Source organism: Microcaecilia unicolor, chromosome 3 (assembly GCF_901765095.1).
Source record: "Microcaecilia unicolor chromosome 3, aMicUni1.1, whole genome shotgun sequence".
Taxonomy (NCBI): Eukaryota; Metazoa; Chordata; class Amphibia; order Gymnophiona; family Siphonopidae; genus Microcaecilia; species Microcaecilia unicolor.
This window is the reverse complement of record NC_044033.1, coordinates 398333167-398352523: the sequence shown is the minus strand read 5'-3', so window position 1 is coordinate 398352523 and position 19357 is coordinate 398333167. Positions and strand designations below refer to the sequence as shown.

The 19357-nt window shown below is 45.8% G+C and overlaps 1 protein-coding gene across 1 annotated transcript in view; it reads right to left on the bottom strand.

Moving 5' to 3' along the window:
- Nucleotides 1-19357, bottom strand: part of PKHD1 (PKHD1 ciliary IPT domain containing fibrocystin/polyductin) — a 980909-nt gene that overhangs the window by 366264 nt on the left and 595288 nt on the right. The window contains exons 46-47 of the mRNA XM_030198735.1: nt 10807-10942; nt 5528-5774 (exon numbers count right to left, since the gene is read on the bottom strand). Coding sequence (XP_030054595.1) covers nt 5528-5774; nt 10807-10942 — 383 coding nt within the window. The remainder of the gene's footprint in view (nt 1-5527; nt 5775-10806; nt 10943-19357) is intronic.

Sequence of the window (19357 nt, the reverse complement as noted above, 5' to 3'; positions counted from 1 at the left end):
GTATAAATATGTTAAAAAGCAGTGGTCCCAATTCAATCCAATTCTGTTTCCAGTCCATACTCCATCAGCATGACCCCATCTTCTTCTCTATGACCCCAGAAAACCCCTTTCTTTTTCTGTATTACTGCACAGACTTCATCATCACCTTTCCAGCCTATGTTCCTGCCCACTTGGGAAATGCTGTTGATTCATCTCTTCCAGCCTTTTAAGCAAGAAGAGACTCAGGACTCAGGAGCACGCCACAGCGCAGCAGGAAACAGACAGACTCCAAGAGAGGGGGATGGGGAGCAGGAGACAGGAGCAGAACTGCACTGCAGGACTCAGGAGCACTAGTGTGGAAATGGCTGAGGTAGGTAGGAATGTGTCACCATTTAATGATTTAATAGATTTATTTTTGATGCATTTCACATGTGTTCACAGTTGTCCACTGGTGTCACTGCACCTTCTACTTTTATTATAATAAATATTTCTAGGCTACTTACTGAACTTTACTGAGTACACAAACAAGTTATGGATCTGAACTCTGAGATTTCTGTTATCTTTGCTTGATGGAGCCTCAGCACGCTCTGGAGCAGTTGAACTGTCTGCAGCCCATGCCATCCTGAGGCTCCATCAAACAAAGATAACAGAAATCTCAGAGTTCAGATTCACAACTTCCATTTTTGCCTCACTGGAACGAGATACTATTATTGCTACCAGTGGGTAATTAGTAGCCAAGAACAACATGACTAGATTGCGAAATGTGGTGGTGATATAAATAAAAATAGGAAAGCTTGCTGGGTCTAGTTCATGGGTCACACTACACTAGAGAATTTCAATGGGAAAAATAGTGGAAAAAGCTATACGAGAAAGTTCCAGGACATCAGGAAAGTTCAGAACACTAAAAAATGCTATGTCATGTGGTGCACGCTTGAATCTGGTCTGAAAACTAGTTGAAACATTGAGCAAAATTTGCAGAAAGGAATAGAGAGTAAAGCGTATTTGTGGAAACAGTTCTCCGGAGACTTCTTGATGTTACATTTTTCTTAACAGAAAGAGGTCTAACATTTAGGAGACGTGGAGAGGCATAATCAAACGCGAACGCCTATCTCCATGGGCATCTATGTCAGAAAACGGGTACGTGAAGAGGCGGGACAGACCATATTTTCGAAAAAATGGACGTTTTTCAGCTGGGCGTTTGTTTTTTTTAGCGATAATGGAAACTAAAAACGCCCAGCTCGAAAACGTCCTAATCCGAGCCACTTGGTCATGGGAGGGGCCACGATTCATAGTACACTCGCCCCCCTGACATGCCAGGACACCAACTGGGCACCCTAGAGGTCAGTGCGGTGGACTTCAGACAACGCTCCCACATGCATAGCTCCCTTACCAGGGGTGCTGAGCCCCCAGCCCCCATCCCCCAAAACCCACTACCCACAAATGTACAACACTACCATAGCTCTTAGGAGTGAAGGGGGCACCTACATGTGGGTACAGTGGGTTTTGGAGACCTCCCATTTACCGGCACAAGTGTTACAGGTAGGGGGGTGGTGGGCCTGGGTCCACCTGGCTGAAGTGCACTGCGGTACCCACTAAAAGTGCTCCAGAGACTTGCATACACGCAGGCCTCTAGGACTTGTTGCTGCTATATAACATTGGCACACCAGTTGACACCTGAAGACTAATCTCTCCGAAAACGTCCTTTATTGGAATAACCGTGTTTACTCACAGTTAACTGCAGATCAGAGGTTGTGCCCCACTGGCAACGAGTCTCCCTGGTACTGAGATGAGCAGTAGGTCCGAGCTGGCAGAATGCTGTACAATGCCCTCTTTCAGCCACATTCAAGGGAAGAACTAAGTTCTGTAACGTGGCTAACACATGAAAAGGATCTAAAACTGGCTTACAAAAATGGCCACTACCTCATGGACTACCGGAAACAAAACAGGGCACACTCTGACCCAGTAAGCAGGGGGAAAAGCACATTGGGAGTAGAGCCTACCAACTACCAACATCGTGAGCATTTGCCACAAGCTAGTGGAATCATGGAGCCCAATACCCTATACCCACCACAATGCATTGCTGATGTGACTCTGCAGTGCCCTTAACAGAAAAGGTGTCACACTCACCCGAGAGCCACATCAGAACCAGGGAAAGGCTGTCACAGGATAGAACACATTCTGCTGTCATGGAGGTGGGTACGGCATTTGAGGCTGGCATAGAGGCTGGGAAAAAAGTTTGTAAAGTGGGGTTTTTTTGGTGGGAGGGAGTTAGTGACCACTGGGGGAGTCCGGGGAGGTCATCCCCGATTCCCTCCAGTGGTCATCTGGTCAGTTGGGGCACTTTTTTGGGACCTGTTCGTGAAAAAAAAGGTCCAAAAAAGTGACCCAAAATCGCGGTAAAAACACCTTTTTTTTCGATTATCAGCTAAAGACGCCCATCTCTCTCGGCCGATAACCACGCCCCAGTTCCGCCTTCATCACGCCTCCAACACGCCCCCATCAACTTTACCCGTTTCCGCGATGGATTGAAGTTGGAAACGCCCAAAATCGGCTTTCGATTATACCGATTTGGGCGCCCACGGGAGAAAGACGCCCATCTCACGATTTGGGTCGCAATATAGGCGTTTTTCTCTTTCGATTATAAGCTGGATAAAGGGGCATTTTCGAAAGAAACGTCCAAGTTGCGATTTGGACGTGTTTGTAGAACGTCCAAGTCTGGGGGTGGGGAAACCCGTTTTTTCAAAACAAGATGGATGTCCATCTTTCGTTTCAAAAATACCGTGAAGGACGGCCTTAGATTTGGATGTCTTTGACTTTTGGCGATTTTCGAAACCAAAGATGTCCAAGTCAAAAATGTCCAAATGCAAGCCGTTTGGATGTGGGAGGAGCCAGAATTTCTAGCGCACTGGTCCCCCTGACATGCCAGGACACCAACTGGGCACCCTTGGGGGCACTGCAGTGGACTTCATAAAATGTTCCCAGGAAGATAGCTCCCTTACCTTGTGTGCTGAGCCCCCCAACCCCCCCCCCCAAACCCACTACCCACAACTGTACACCACTACCAAAACCCTTACAGGTGAAGGGAGCACCTAGATGTGGGTACAGTGGGTTTCTGGTGGGTTTTGGAGAGCTCGCTGTTTCCTCCACAAATGTAACAGGTAGGGAAGGTAAGGGGGTCACGTGATGATCGGGTAGTGAACGGACGCCCACGAGAGAAGCTCCCGAATGGATCCCCAGTTATTCTTTATTTAACATCATAGAAGCGAAGAAATGTAGTCTATCTCTACTATAATAATATAACACTCATCATATAAAAAAAGTAGAAACAACCTCCAATGAATAAAATATAAACACATACCCCCTCAATTTTCAGCCTGCGTTGGTCCACATTTTTTTAAACGCTGATCGTCACTGACTAAATTCAGTACCAGGCCATATCCGGGCCCTGACACTGAATATCAGGGGATAAGTTGGGGTGGGCAGGCTGCCAGAACTTATGTGGGCCTGGTCAATATTCAACCAGAGCCGCATAAGTGTTATGCAGCCTCGGCTGAATATCGGGCCAGGGCCCACATATCTTTTAATTATTTATTTTTTGTAACATAGTAGATGACGGCAGAAAAAGACCTGCACGGTCCATCCAGTCTGCCCAAAATTCCCTCCCACCACCCGACAACGGTCCTCTTTCCTTCCACACCTCCCCCAACCCACCCCAGCTGTCCAGGTATGCCGTCCTCTGGGCCAACCTGTAGCCCTGGTGGTCCATGGTGGTTGTTGGGGGCAGGAGTGCAGGTCCCTCGGAAAACGGTTGTCCTAAAGTTGGCTGCTTAGCTATGCAGGTGCTGGCACTGAATATTACCAGCACCTGCTCCTCCCTAATGCCACCCCCTGAACCTCCTCTGAACTGCCTCTTTTTTTTCTGGCAGCGGTCAGAAGCGATATTTAGTGACACTGCCCACTTTAGTGCCACTGAATATCAAAAATATGTGGTGACAAGTGATTTAAGTGGGCAGGAGCCTCTCCTACCCACTTAAATCACTTTGAATGTCAGTGTCTTAAGGTTTAGGACCAAATTCTGTATGTAGCACCACAAAACTGGCACACACACAAAAAAATGAGTGCTAAGCGCTAATGGTGCTCCGAAATGGGCACCTTTTATAGAATAGCATTTGGCGCCAGGATCCACACCCAAAATTAGGCACGAGGATTTACATCAACTGAACCTGATGTAAATCCTCATGCCTAAATTAGACGTAGATCTGTCTAAATCTGTAACAATGCACATAAATTCCAGGATCGCCCCTGGATTCACGAGTAAAAATTTCCACATGCATCTTTATAGAAGAGCAACTAAAAGATGCACATGTAAAGTTTAATTAATGCAAATTAATGCTGATAAATTTTATAGATATTATTAAATAAATTCATTAGCTGCTCATAGGCTTATTATGCAATTAACGTGTGTGTACAAATTGGGTGTGTGCCCAAATTTTCATGTGAAAGTTTTAGTGTCATATATGGACTTAGGGCCCTGTTTAATAAGCTGCAGTGTAGATGCACACATTTTTTAGCATGTGCTAATAATTAGTGCACGCTAATGATAGAGACAATCATTATACTCCTATGGGTGTTATCACAAAACAATTAGCCACCCGCCTGGGGTTACCCCGCGGCCACTTAGAGGGTCTATCCCCAGCACAGCTCAAGTCTCCCTGCACCTGCTGCTTCTGCTCTACACTACAGCCCTCCTCCCACCGACTGAGTCACAAACTCCTCTGGGAGAGTCTCCCACCCTGAAGTTATCCCCAGTGATTTCTAGGTTACTGGGGCCACACTTCCAGTGGTCCCACAGCTCCCAGAAAGCATTCACAAACCCAACACACAAACCACCAGGATTCTTTATCAGTCCAGAGAAACAGGGTGAACAAACAATTATGTTTATTCTCTTATAAATATTGAACAGTGGAACAAAATAGTGCAAATAACAAACAAGAACAGATAACTGAAATATGGATCAATTATAACACTAACTAAACATCTATATACTGTCTAAACAGTACATGGGACGGTCAGGACATATAATTCACTGAGCCTCAGCAAAGAGATCTATCTCTTTTTCCTCCCGGGCAAAGAATGAAGCAACAACCAGTAAAAACTTCTGGGTAATTTCAAATTCCAGGCCAATCAGAACCCCGTCAACAAGATTTCAAATATATACTGCTTCTTGCTTCCTGTCTGTGTCAAACTAAAGAAAAAAAAACAGTTCTCTATAACAGCTTTACAGCAAAGAAACACCACCTACTAGCCAAATAGGAGAAATACACTTCAGAACATAATCAATGCAGGAAAATATCCAATACATTTTACAGGCTTACAACACTGTTTCTTCACAGGTGTCTCTAGCATGCATGTGCTAAAAAGTGTGTGTGCCTACAATGCGGCTTAGTAAACAGGGCCCTTAGAGGGTTAGTGTTTATATTTTATTCATACAATAAATGATTGATCCCCCAATCCACTCTGACATAGGTTATGTGAATATAATACTTACAAACCAATTGACATACGATGGAAAACAACATCTTTTCTGCAAACACTGCCTCTGAAAGCACCACTGAAATTTGTGCTTTCCCAACAGGAACCTGGAAGTGTATCCATGTGAGCAAGAAGATGACTTCCTTCCCATCCTGACAGAGAGCCATCCAGGTCTTCAAGTATAGCAGAATGAGGAAATGGGAATGCTGTCTGAAAGGGCGAATTTAAAAACTTCAGCTGCTCAGTCTTAACAGTAAAGCCACCTGAAAAAGGTTTAAAAGGAACATTTATAATTGATAGAATTTGGTGGGTGTCACAGTAAATTTATGAAAAAAAAAGCAGTCACATTGAAAAAAGGCTAGAATAATGGTATATCTTAACTTATTGCAATGTTTCCCAACTATCTAATAGAGGCACACCTAGCCAATTGGGATTTCAAGATTACCACAGTGAGTATGCATTGGATCTCCAGTGTGAAAACATCTTTCTCATTCATATGCATTACAAATATCCTTTAAACAAGACACTTTAGTTGTGCATACAGGAAAGGGTTGTAAACACTGGTTTATTATACTTTTCTGCCTAAAGGAATGACAGTAGGTAAGTTTGGGAAATAAATAATTTAGCCATAACTGTTAATTTCTTTCTTTTAGTCTAGTCGGACCAGTCTGCACAAGTGAGTTGTATCCACTTCCTACCAGTGGATGGAAGTAGAGAAGCTGATTTTTCTCAGTGGCATCAATGATATAAGGGCTGATGCTCTGTGGAAAACACCAGCATTTTTCTCTGCCTCCAACAGATGGTATATGGGTTGGTGCACCTGGTCCCAGGCTTAGTTTCCAGGCATGTAGGCTAAGGCCCCACTGCTTGGTAGAGCCTAACGGCTTTGCTCTCAGAACAGACGATCGGCAGATATGCCCTGATAGAGCGCAGAGTTCAAAGAAATATATTTTTGAAAACAAATCAATGACTATAATTTAATAAGCAGCTTTTTTTTTTCTTCCTGTTTAAAGACCTGGTAAACTATTCACACTCTTCCTAGGCTATGAAAAGAATATGTACAGGGAATGAGTGCTCAAACCATTTTGTATTCAAGCTTTGCTTTTAAGAGTTTACTTCAAAATTACTTGCATATCAGAACTGGCTTAAACAGTTCAGATCTGAAAGTGATTATTTCTATTTTAAAATACTGGAATGTACTTGGATTTGAATGTACTTGGATTGGGTCAGACTGAATTGCTTTTGGTTATGCCTGATTCCTCCATGTCTTGTTATCTGGAATTCCCATAAAGGTTTCCTACCAGGTGTGAAATTTGGGGATTTATTTGGACTTCTCCCTACCTTTTAAGTTTCAGGTACAAACAGTGATTAGGAATTCCTACTTTACGTTGCGCTTACTGAGCTAATTACATCCTGTGTTACCGTATTCTGATTTTCAGAAGTTTTTGCAAAATATAATACTAAGGGGTTCTTTTACCAAACAGTGGTAAAAAGTAGCAATTAGTGCACACTTATAAGGGTCATTCCCATGCACTAAGGCCATTTTTACCACTGGGGTAAAATGGCCATAATTCCTATTTTTGGTAGTAATGACCGTGCACTAATTTTGCTACTATCACATGGCCATTAAAACAGTTTAGCGCTTGAGCACTTACTACCACACATTATGTAGGTGGTAAGGGCTCACGTGCTAAGCATGTGCTACTCAACGATTAGCACAAAACAGCACACTCTCCACTCCAGACATGTCCTCTATGTCAAAAAGTAACTTTTATTTTTTAATACATGAGTAGCACGTTCATAATGGCAAAATTACTGCGAGACATCTCAGCACAACCCACAGTATGCCATTTTTGCTGTGGTCAGCACACATCAGTGCTTACCACAACAAGGGCCCCTAAGTGGTTTGGATTATTGTAACACTAGTAAAACATGCCCATTTCTGACACAAATGAAACGGGCGCTAGCAAGGTTATCCTCCGAGTTCCAGTTTGGCCCCCTCCCTCCCCCCTCTCATCCGAGTTCCAGGCCCCCTCCCTCTCCTCTGAGTTCCAGGCTCTCATCTCCTCCGAGTTCCAGGCCTCCCTCCCTCCCTCCCTCTCTCTCCTCTGAGTTCCAGGCCCCTCTCTGTCTCCTCTGAATTCCATGCCCCCCTCCCTCCCTCCCTCCCTCCCTCCCTCTCCTCTGAGTTCCAGGCCCCCTTATCCTCCTCCCCTCCCTCTCCTCCCCCCTCTCCTCAGAGTTCCAGACCTCCCCTCTCCTCCGAGTTCCATGCCCTTGCCCTTCCTCCCTCCCTCTCCTCCGAGTTCCATGCCCCCTCCCTCCCTCTCTCTCCTCCAAGTTCCATGCCCCGCCCTTCCTCCCTCTCCTCTGAGTTCCATGTCCCCTCCCTCCCTCCCTCCCTCTCCTCCGAGTTCCATGCCCCCTCCCTCCCTCCCTCTCCTCCAGGTCCCCTCTCCTCCAAGTTCCAGACCCCCGCACCTCCCTCCCTCTCTTTCTCTCCCCTCCGAGTGGCAGCCCGACCTGCGTTGCCCGCCCTCTTCTCCCAGTCCTCCGCCTGCTTATTTAGGTTTGTCAGCTTCCTATGTTCAATCATTGCAGATCATGCAAAATTCATATTGCTTCCTATCTTGTGATGCTCCATTTAAGCCTGTGGCTTAACGCATTAAGAGGCTCTTTTACAAAGGTGTGGTAGGGCTACTGTGTGGGTAGCGAACGGCAAAACAGCACTACCGCCACATGATATATTTTTATTTTCTAGCACAGGAGGTGGGGAGCAGGCATGCCTGGCAGCAATGTTTGGCAATTAAAATTCAATGCGAAGAAATGCAAAGTGATGCATTTAGGGAGTAGAAATCCAAGGGAGACATATGTGTTAGGTGGGGAGAGTCTGATAGGTACGGACGGGGAGAGGGATCTTGGGGTGATAGTATCTGAGGACCTGAAGGCGACGAAACAGTGTGACAAAGCGGTGGCCGTAGCTAGAAGATTGCTAGGCTGTATAGAGAGAGGTGTGACCAGCAGAAGAAAAGAGGTTTTAATACCCCTGTATAAGACGTTGGTGAGGCCCCACCTGGAGTATTGTGTTCAGTTTTGGAGGCCGTATCTTGCTAAGGATGTAAAAAGAATTGAAGCAGTGCAAAGAAAAGCTACGAGGATGGTATGGGATTTGTGTTACAAGACGTATGAGGAGAGACTTGCTGACCTGAACATGTATACCCTGGAGGAAAGGAGAAACAGGGGTGATATAATACAGACGTTCAAATATTTGAAAGGTATTAATCCGCAAATGAACCTTTTCCAGAGATGGGAAGGCGGCAGAACTAGAGGGCATGAAATGAGATTGAAGGGGGACAGACTCAAAAAAAATGTCAGGAAGTATTTTTTCACGGAGAGAGTGGTGGATGCTTGGAATGCCCTCCCGCAGGAGGTGGTGGAGAGGAAAACAGTAACGGAATTCAAACATGCATGGGATAAACATAAAGGAATCTTGTTCAGAAGAAATGGATCCTCAGGAGCTTAGCCGACATTGGGTGGCAGAGCTGGTGGTGGGAGGCGGGGCTGGTGGTTGGGAGGCGGGGATAGTGCTGGCCAGACTTATACGGTCTGTGCCAGAGCCAGTGGTGGGAGGTGGAGATAGTGCTGGGTCTGTGCCCTGAAAATGACAGTTACAAATCATACACAAAAACTAGCACATATGAGTTTGTCATGTTGGGCAGACTGGATGGACCGTGCAGGTCTTTTTCTGCCGTCATCTACTATGTTACTGGGGTTTTAACTAGTTACATAGTTTATAGAATTGTCACAAATTAATCCAATTTACAAAAGGTGTAAAAGCAAAAGTATGGGCTTATAGATCTTTGAGGGGTCCTTTTACTAAGCTGCGCTAAAAGGGGCCTGCTGAAGCATCAGCGTGTGTTTTTGGTGTGTGCTGAGGCCCCCTTTAACCACAGCGGGTAAAAGGCTGTCCTTTTTTTAAGAAATGGTCATGCTTAATAATTAAGGGCCCCTTTTACAAAGCTGTGGCAAAAGGGGTCCTGCGCTGGCATCTGTGTGTGTTTTTGTCATGCACTGAGGCCCCCTTTTTACCGCAGTGGGTAAAAGGCTGGTCTTTGTTTTTTTCAGGAAATGGCCATGTGGCAAGTGAAGCACTTGCCGCGCGGTCAATTCGGAGGAAGCACTTGCCGCCACCCATCGAGGTGGCAGTAAGGGCTCCTGCACTAACCCAGATATAACTGGGCACTGATTACTGCCGAATATGACACGCACTGGGTGTGGGAACTGCCGTCAGGCTGCTGTGGTAGCCTAGCGGTACTTCTCCTTTAGCGAGCAGTAAGCCCGCGTTGGGCTTACCCCTGCTTTGTAAAAGGGCTCCTAAGCTAGCCCTAGCTGACTTACCAATGCGTGGCTTTTGTAGTTTTTGTATATTTTTATTTGCCATTATATATATGATAACCAGTTCAAAACTATGCATAGCATTGTCAAAGAGCTACACCAAATATATTCTGCAAATACATTTAATAATACATTTTCTGGGAAATGATCTGCATACAAATATTAATGAAAGGTAAGAAAGAGTGGAGGAGTGGCCTAGTGGTTAGAGTGGTGGACTTTGGTCCTGGGGAATTGAGGAACTGAGTTTGATTCCCACTTCAGGCACAGGCAGCTTCTTGTGACTCTGGGCAAGTCACTGGCTTAACCCTCCATTACCCCAGGTACAAATAAGTACCTATATACAATATGTAAGCCACATTGAGCCTGCCATGAGTGGGAAAGTGCAGGGTACAAATGTAACAAAAAAAAAAAACTGTGGTTGGTGCATCCCAGAAGAAGAACCTGCTCTGTAGAAAGTCTGAAAATAAAGAATATGTTCCATATTTTATTGCAGAGCCTTCCCCAAAATCTGTAAACAAATGTCAGATATTGCAGTTTGGCATGTAGATTCATTAACCTTTTTGATTTTGTTATACCAAAAACAATAATTTTTAAAAATATGAAGTTAAACCATTTAAACAAGTAATATTGAGGTATTATTAGCTTTCTTTCCCATATTTCTCCTTCTCATTAAATACATCTTGGACAAATCCTTTTAAATTTCCACAAATATATCCCCGTTTACAAAGCCGTACTAGCGGCTGGCATGCAGCAATGCTGACACAACCCATTGAAAGTGAATGGGCTGTGTCAGCAGTACCTAAGTGGCAGCTGCCAGCACAACTTTGTAAACAGGGGGGATAATATGGCTAATAAAAAAAACCATGTAGGTAATAAAACTAAGGTTTAGGTTTTACATACCTTGTCCTCTGTAACACTCAGAGCAGGTGCTGATTGCTGTGCAAGAGCTTTGGTCAAAGTTCACAAAGGTTGTGTTTGAAACTGACAGCTCAAGCCTTTTGGGAGTTTTCAAGCCTGCCAACATACAGCGAATGCTCTGATTTAGGAAAGAAGTAACCAAGAAGTCAAAATACTGATCAATTCCCTGAGCACAAAAGCTAGAAAAGGCTTCATCCTATGTGCACAGATTTACCAAACCAAATTTAACAAGTTAAGGATATTCTACAAGAAACACCACATCAGTGCTGACATACTTATGCGCACTTCATTTTCTAAAAGCGTGCACACTCTAAAAATCTCAACTCCTTCTGTGGCAAGAAATTATGAATGATCAAAAAAGATGCAATCGCTTAGTCTGTATACCTTTGAATATGTTTTGAATGTTAATTGCCTTGGTTGTGACATTACTTGTGGTTACAGCAGGGGTTCTCAACCCAACGCTCAGGATACACCCAAGGCTGTCAAGTTTTCAGGATGTCCATAATAAATATGCACGAGATGCATTTGCATGCACTACCTACATTGTATAGAAAACTTTCTCATGCATATTCATTGTGGGAGTCCTAAAACCTGATTGGCTGGATGCATCCTAAGGAACTGGTTGAGAACACAAACCTCCAATATAGTTGAAGAAAAAAGACCTCAGAAACTGTAAGAAAAACTACCTTCACATAGCTTTCCTTTTGTCTCTAAAGCGGTTCAGGTTTCTTTCATTGGTCTTAAAAAGTCCTAACTACTTTTTATGATGTGATGTCAAACATGACTTGTATATTTATAACATTTAAACAGTCTTTATGTAATCCATGCAAAGCTATTTCAAATTTGTAAAAATCACCAAAGAATGAGCTGTGAACTGGATAAGCACTTACCATATCTTATTTCAAACCCAAAGAAGGTCACTGTTTTACAATACCTTCTGGTTTCCTCAAGTGCTTTACCTAACCTGCTTCAAATGTTCAAGCAGACAGCTCCTTTTCTTTTCTTGGGATGTCAGTGCAGAAAGGGATCTATGAGCACCACTGAGAGCAGCCTTCCTAAACAATAAAAGGAGCTGCTGGGCAGAGAGGACACTGTGGGCTTACCGGCAGGTACTCTGTTGGGAGATTTGACATCTATCCTCCTCCCCCCCCCCCCCCCCCATTTTGGGTGTCCCTGTGTCTGTGGCATCTGATGACATCTAAAGGTACCCTTTTCCATCTATAAGAACGAGCCGCTACTGCAGCTGAATTGCAGAGAGGACATGGTGGGCTTACTGGCAGGTACTCTCTTGGGAGATTTGAAATCTATTCTCTCCCCTTTGAGTGTTCCTGTATCTGTGGCATCTGATGTCAACTCAAGGTGCCCTTTTTCATCTATAAGAATGAGCAGCTACTGCAGCGTGGCTGTAGGGCGTGGCCAAAGGGGCATGCCCTAAAAGGCATGCCAGGCGCCTTGGGAACTCCCAGGAGCACTGAGCAGCACCAAGGAATAAATTGAACTGTTCTGGAGTTTTCCGCTGTGGAAGGTTTTGTTCTTTGAATAGCTGGTAAGACTGGTTCTCTGTCTCCTCTTGTTGAGTTGAATGGGGAAAAAGTAAATCTGAATCAGTGGTAACATCTACCTCCATGGTTGCTGATCCTATGCACAGGCACTTGCTGGCTGGTCTACTCCAGAGGGTCTGTTAGGGAGCTTGTAATCAGAGAGAGCTTCCTTGAGTCCTCCTGCTAGAACTCCTCCACCCCAACCGACCATACTGATTTGTCCTGAGATCCCTGGGGAGCAAAGATTTTTGGAAGGAAATACTTCCCTGGTATCTATGTTTTTTCCTAAAAGGTGACTTTTCCATTTAATTTAACTGCCATACCTCCTATTTCTGATAAAGAGATAACTTTAAAGGACATTTGGTCAGTTGTTACTCGGACAGAGACTTTGCTAAAGGATATGGTCCTTCAGCTTTCTCAATTTTCTTATAATTCTGGCCTTAAATTTAAAGAAATAGACAATAAGGGTGGACAATAATCTGCTCACGTTCATTCTACAGAGAGTAAGATGTCCTCTATTCAAAATACTAGTCTCTCTGCAATTAAAGACAGACTCTATTTACATCAAAAAAACAGAAACCTTGGAAAATTCCTTAAGAATTAGGAATCTTCAATTTCTTAATTTTTCTGTAACTTGCTTTTTATCTGCAGAGATTTTAAAGATGTTCTTAGTCTGTCAAATTTTGAAGAAATTTCCTTAGTAAAATGATACTCTGAATTGAAAAAGTGTATATTAAAGGGTGACCAACAGGTGATTTGATTGAAGTGGGTCATTCAATCAATGTTAATTTGACTGCCTTTTTGGAGGACTCTACTACTGAAATCATCTTAACCAGATCTACCCTGTCACATTGTTGAATGAAGTGGATAAATCATTTCTTTTGAGATGATATTTCAAGAAGAAATTAATTTTTTTGTGTGTGGTAAGATGGTGTAGGTTTTCCTGGACGTTTCACGTGCTGCTCAGTTGCAAAAAAATGTCTTTCTGGCCTTAAAAAGCTGGGTGGTTACTAAAGGGTCTAAATTGTTCCTTTGTTTCCTCTGTGATTGGTCACATATCAGGGGAAGCAATATATTTTTTTTTAGTCTTTGCAACTTGAGAAATTCTTGCAGGGAACTGGTTGTTGAGTATAGGCTGGGTTGTTTTTATAGGAGTTGTTTAATAGTTAAAGCCCTAGATATCAGATATGAATCTTGTTTGTTTTGTTAATTTGACTTTTTTTTGTCCTTCTCTTTCCTTGATGTGGGCTTAAGGTTCTTATTGTTTTTCTTATATGTACTTCTTTTTCTCTTTGCTATATCTCAGCAACATTGATAATAGTTCTGTATTTTCCTGTTGTTTGATTATAGGAAATGTAGTTTTTATAAAAGCATAATAAAAAAAAATGAGCTGCTTGCTTGAACTTTTGAAGCATGTTAAATAAAACCTTGAGGAAGTCAGAAAATATGATATTTTTTGTTACATTTGTACCCCATGCTTTCCCACTCATGGCAGGCTCAATGTGGCTTACATATTGTATACAGGTACTTATTTGTACCTGGGGAAATGGAGGGTTAAGTGACTTGTCCAGACTCACAAGAAGCTGCCTGTGCCTGAAGTGGGAATCAAACTCAGTTCCTCAATTCCCCAGGACCAAAGTTCACCACCCTAACCACTAGGCCACTCCTCCACTCCAAATGTATATGTAAAAATGTCTTCATTGGGTATGATAGGATAAGTGCTTAGCCAACTCACAGTTCATTCTTAAGTGATTTTTACAAATTAAAAATTGATTTGTATAGATCACAAAAAGACTGATCAAATGTTATAAATATATATATATCACGTTTGGCATCACATCATAAAAAATACAATATTTTTTTTTAACTGCTTTAGAGAAAAAAAGGAAAGTTTTCTGAAGTTAGTTGTGTGTTGTGGATTCTAAGGTCTTCTTTCTCCCTTAATAACATGATGTAAAGATCAAAATTCAACTATATTGACTCTCAGTCCTTACTGGAAATTGTAGTTTCACAAATAGTGTGTGACTGAGATTGCCTGTGTCATTTGTGGGAACTGGTTGAGAACCCCTGGGTTACAGCAGTGATATAACAAAGGTAACACTTTATTTGGAGAGACAACATTATGCCCAAGGAGTATCACAAAAAATTATTTCTTTTCCCCAGTCCTCTTTCCACCATGCTCAACAGCCTGCATTGTTGCCTCCAAGGGTGGATTCTTCAATAGGGGCAAGGGATTTCCCCTCAAGACCCAAGGTACTGTACTTCACCAAAACTTACCAACAGCATACACTCAGTCCTTCACAAGATTAACTTTACACCAAATTTGTATAAAAGAGTCAGTTCCTGTGAGATAGTCTTTTTACATTAGTTTTCCTTGTCCCTTATTTTTACTACAATACTCTGTCCCTTATTTTTACTACAATACTTCAGTTCTTCCTCTTTGTCACTGCTCTGTTTTCCCCCATAATCCTTTTAAGAGTTAGGGGTTTCCCAGCTTCCTTGAACTGAGCATCCACATCTATTCTTACCAGGGACTTCCTCCTCCATACTGGAATCCTCTTCAGCACACAAACTCCCACAAGAAAATATCAAAAGCAGTACCCTCTCCTTATACTAGCTAAGATGGGACTCCCACTCTCCTTCAGACTTCTGCTTGCTGATGAAGACAGAATTCCCACAACTCACACTTTGCATTATAGTCAGCACAGAAGAGTAAGTAAAACTTCTGTCTTTACTCTTTATTTGGATTTACTATACTGCCTTACCTGCCATGCAGAGCAAGGCAGTTAACATACTAAGAGCTCATTTAACAAAGCAGTACTACTGATTAGCGTGCGCTCAATGCAAAGAAACCCATGGGAACTGAATGGGCTTCCTCGCATTCAGGGTATGCTAATTGGTTAGCACCACTTTTTAAAAGCAGCCTTACAAATGGAAAAGGAGAAAAGGGAACACAATTTGTGATAGGAAAGAAGGGGAATCATTCATTCAACATTCAGGGAGCAACAAATGAGAAAAGGCAGAAAGAAGCAATGAGGAAAGGATCATGGAAAGAAAGGAGGGAAGAATCAAAAGACAAGGTAGGAAAGATAGAGAAACAGAGTATCAAGCACTGTATACCTGCTAGAACAGCCAGGTCTTAATAGCAATGTTGAACTGAGCCATGATATACATTCCAAGTGGGAGATTGTTCCATAAAAATGGGGCAGTAAACAAAAAGTCACAATCCTGCTTATAATCGAACGAGAAAAACGCCCAAGAGCCGACCTAAATCGGGAGATGGACGTTAATCTCACAAAAACGAGTAAATCCATATAATCGAAAGCAATGTTTCAGTGCGTCCGTGTCGCTCGTACGTGGACGTAAAAACGCCCAAATAAGAGGCGTGTCGGGGGCGTGTTAGGGGCGGTGATACGACGTGGACGGGTACAACGTATAACGAATAGCGAAAGGGCTCTGGTTGAGCGGGAAGATGGGCGTAATATGATGGACCCGAAATAAAAGCGACCAGAGCAAGGGGGAAAGCGTCTTTAGACTCATTAGCGATTGTGTGTAGTTGGAGAGTGGCGATATTGTTGGTGGAAGAGCTGAAGTGGTGGTTGCAGAGAGAAAGCCGAGCGTGTTCAGTACCTGTGACGGTCGTCTGTGTGCCCTGCCTCTTTTTGTGTCTTACCCTTTCACCGTTCCTTACTCCTACTCCTTTGCTCTATCGCCCCTTCCCCTCCCCCTCCCCCTATCCCTCCCCATTCACTCTTCCCACGTGTATACTGTATTCCCTGACCTCCGTTTGTCTCTGTGTGCCTGTACTGTTTGGCGAGTGAGTGGCCAGAGGGGCGTAGTGCCTGGAAGTGACAGATCTGTGTGTGTTGCTGTTTGACTACTAGTCCTAATACTTGCACTGGTGGTGGGGATATGGATGCACTTAATGCACTTGTGGCATTCATGCTACACGAAGAGGCCACCCACCGCAGGAGGTATTCACGGCCCCGAGTGTTTAGGCCCCGCACCACCTTCCTACAACTCACTGACCAGCAGTGTCTAACAAGGTTCAGGTTTGATAGGGCCACCATTCGTCAGCTGTGTGAGCAGCTGAAACCCCTCCTTCAGCCCCAGACACGTAGGAATAACCCCATCCCTGCCCACCTCAAAATCACTTCCGCTCTCTCTGTCCTGGCCACTGGCAGTTTTCAATCCGTATTAGCTGCTAACACAGGCCTCACCCAGGCTTCTATTTCACACTGTCTCACCCAGTTCCTGGATGCCTTCATAACTCACACCTCACACTACATCACTTTCCCCACCACCCCCCAGGCTCTGCACAACAACATGGCCACCTTCTATGCTGTTGCTAGATTCCCCTCGGTCATCGGTGTGATAGACTGCACACACGTAGCCCTCAGACCCCCCCGGGCACACGAAGCCACCTACAGAAATAGGAAGGCATTTCATTCTATGAACATGCAAGTTGTATGTGATGCCCAGGGGGAGATATTAGACGTGTGTGCCAGGTACCCCGGCTCCAGCCACGATGCCTACATCCTACAGCACTCGGGCATCTTCCGCAGGTTCGAGCAAGGGGAGTTCATTGGTGGATGGCTACTAGGTAAGTGCAACATGCATGTACCACCCATACTAGACCTCCTCCACTGGGCAACCCTCCGCCCTGGCTTCCTCCACCACAACCCACTATCCAAATCCCCCCGCCCCCCCTGTACCTGCTCCAAGCGATACACACTCATCTATCTCATTCTGCTTTTCTGCAAAGGTGACCGAGGCTACCCGCAGAGGACATGGCTCATGACCCCCCTGATCCACCCACAACCAGGGCCAGAAGAAACCTACAACAGGAAACATCGCAGCACCCGGGGGATCATTGAGCGCACCTTTGGTTTATTGAAAAACCGCTTCCGCTGTCTGGACCGGTCTGGAGGAGAGCTGCTCTACAGTCCAGAAAAGGTGGCCAAGATCTTTGTGGCGTGCTGTATGTTACACAATTTGGCCCAGCGCAGAGGACAGCCTCTCCCAGAGGAGCCACAGCCACCACCAGAAGAGGCCCCAGATGAGCTGGAAGAGGAGCCCCCTCCACCCCCAGCCCACAGAGCAGAGCTCAATGCCTACCAGCTTGGCATAAGAGCAAGACAAAGACTCATTGAAACAAGTTTTAGGTGAATGTAAGTGAGCATTTATTTTTTACATACAGTGCATATGTGTTTGGTGAACCCCACCACCACCACCACCACCCCCCCCTCCCACACCCACCCCCCTCCCACCAACCCTCACCCTACAGCATGTCTCATCATTTTCCCCTTCCCTTCCCCCGTCCCCTCCTACCCCTCCCACGCCCTTCCTTTGCAGCTGGTGCTGCACGGGAAGTCTGTTCCCCCTCTTCGGAGCTGCTGCTCCCAGTGTCCTCCTCCCTATCCCCACGGCAGCCTGCAGCTTCGGCTGCACCGTGGAAATCGGGCCACCTTCTTGGTTGTAGTGGTCTGGCCACAGGACCCAGAATGGGAGCAGCAGGAGTGGGTGCGGAGGCTGAGGAGCGCAATGCCCACCTCTTAGCTGGTGGTTGCTGGTGGTCAGTGGAGGAGGAGGTTGATGGCAGGGGCTGCTCCAGCAGCACGGGGGCTGGAGTAGGCGCGGTGCCCTGAGGGTGCAGGTGTTGGATGCTCTGCTCCAGCCGTCTCAGTTGCTGGAGCACCTCCTGGTGGCCTTCACGTTGCGCCTGGAGGAGTTCTTGGTGTGCTCGCTGCTGTGCCTCCAGTGCTTGGCGCTGCAGCTCCAGTTTCTGCTGGCGGTACTCCTCCAAGCGCACGTTGTGGCGGAGTAGTTCCGTGGCCAGCCACAGGAGTTGCCTCCTTTGGGCGGATGGCCTCTGGCGGGGAGCTGGGCCCTCCTCCTCCTCACCAAAGTCCTCCGGTGCTGGAGGTGCGGCCTCTGCTGGTGCAGGTGGTGGTGGTGGTGGCAGAGCCTGGACAGCCGGTGCAGGTGGTGGTGGTGGTGGTGGCAGAGGCTGGACAGCCGGTGCAGGTGGTGGTGGTGGTGCTGGCAGAGGCTGGACAGCTGGTGCAGGTGGTGGTGGACGCGGAGGATGCACAGCTGGTGCAGGTGGTGGAGGCTGGACTGCTGGTGCTGCAGGCTGTGGAGGTTGAGGCTGGACGGATGGTGTAGGGCGTTGGCCTTGCAGGCCACTAGGGCCAGCCTCCTCTGAGTCTTCACCTGTATAGCACAAGAGAGGAATAGTGTTGGTGCAAATAACCCACTTTTGTCTTTCAGCATTCATATACATTGGTATGTCCCCCAACCTGATGACCCAGCAAAGAGATGGTGAGGAGAAATGGAATTGACACGGGTACAAAAGAGAGAGGCCCGCAGGCAGCTGGGTAGAGGTGGTGGATGAGCAGCCAAGAGAAGGACACTGTCGCGTCCCTCACCTGTGCCGCTTCTCCGTCGGGCATGCCACGCTGTCAGGGTGTCGCAGGGAGTGTTGGCCAGGAGAGGTGGTCGGGCACCAAGCCCCTGCGTCGCACCGCTGGGATCCTGTCTGCAGTCTGGGCTGCTCCGGCCCTCCGGTCCGCTTCGGTGGCGGCGGGGAGACGCCGGCCAGGTGGACAGGGCCGGCGTTCCCCGAGAAAGGGATCCCTTGCAGGCGCGGAGCCTCAGAGGAACAATGTCACTCCCCACAACGTCCGGATTGGCCGATCGCGGCTGACTCCGCTCCCTGCTTCTGGCCGGCCAATCCGGGGCTGTTGAGTCACGGTTGTGGGTAGCTCCGCCTCCTTTCAGCTGTTACCGGTCCTCCTAATGGGGAGGGCTATTTAGGAGCAGCAAAGCAGAACTCTCATTGCTTCGGCTTCTGCTTTGGTGGATTCTGTGGCGTTGGATTCTTCCTGGATTGCTCTTGCTTTGAAACTTGCTTGGACCTGGACTTTGCTTTTGTTTGCAGCCTGCCTTGAAACTTGCCTGGACCTGGACTTTGCTTTTGTTTGCAGCCT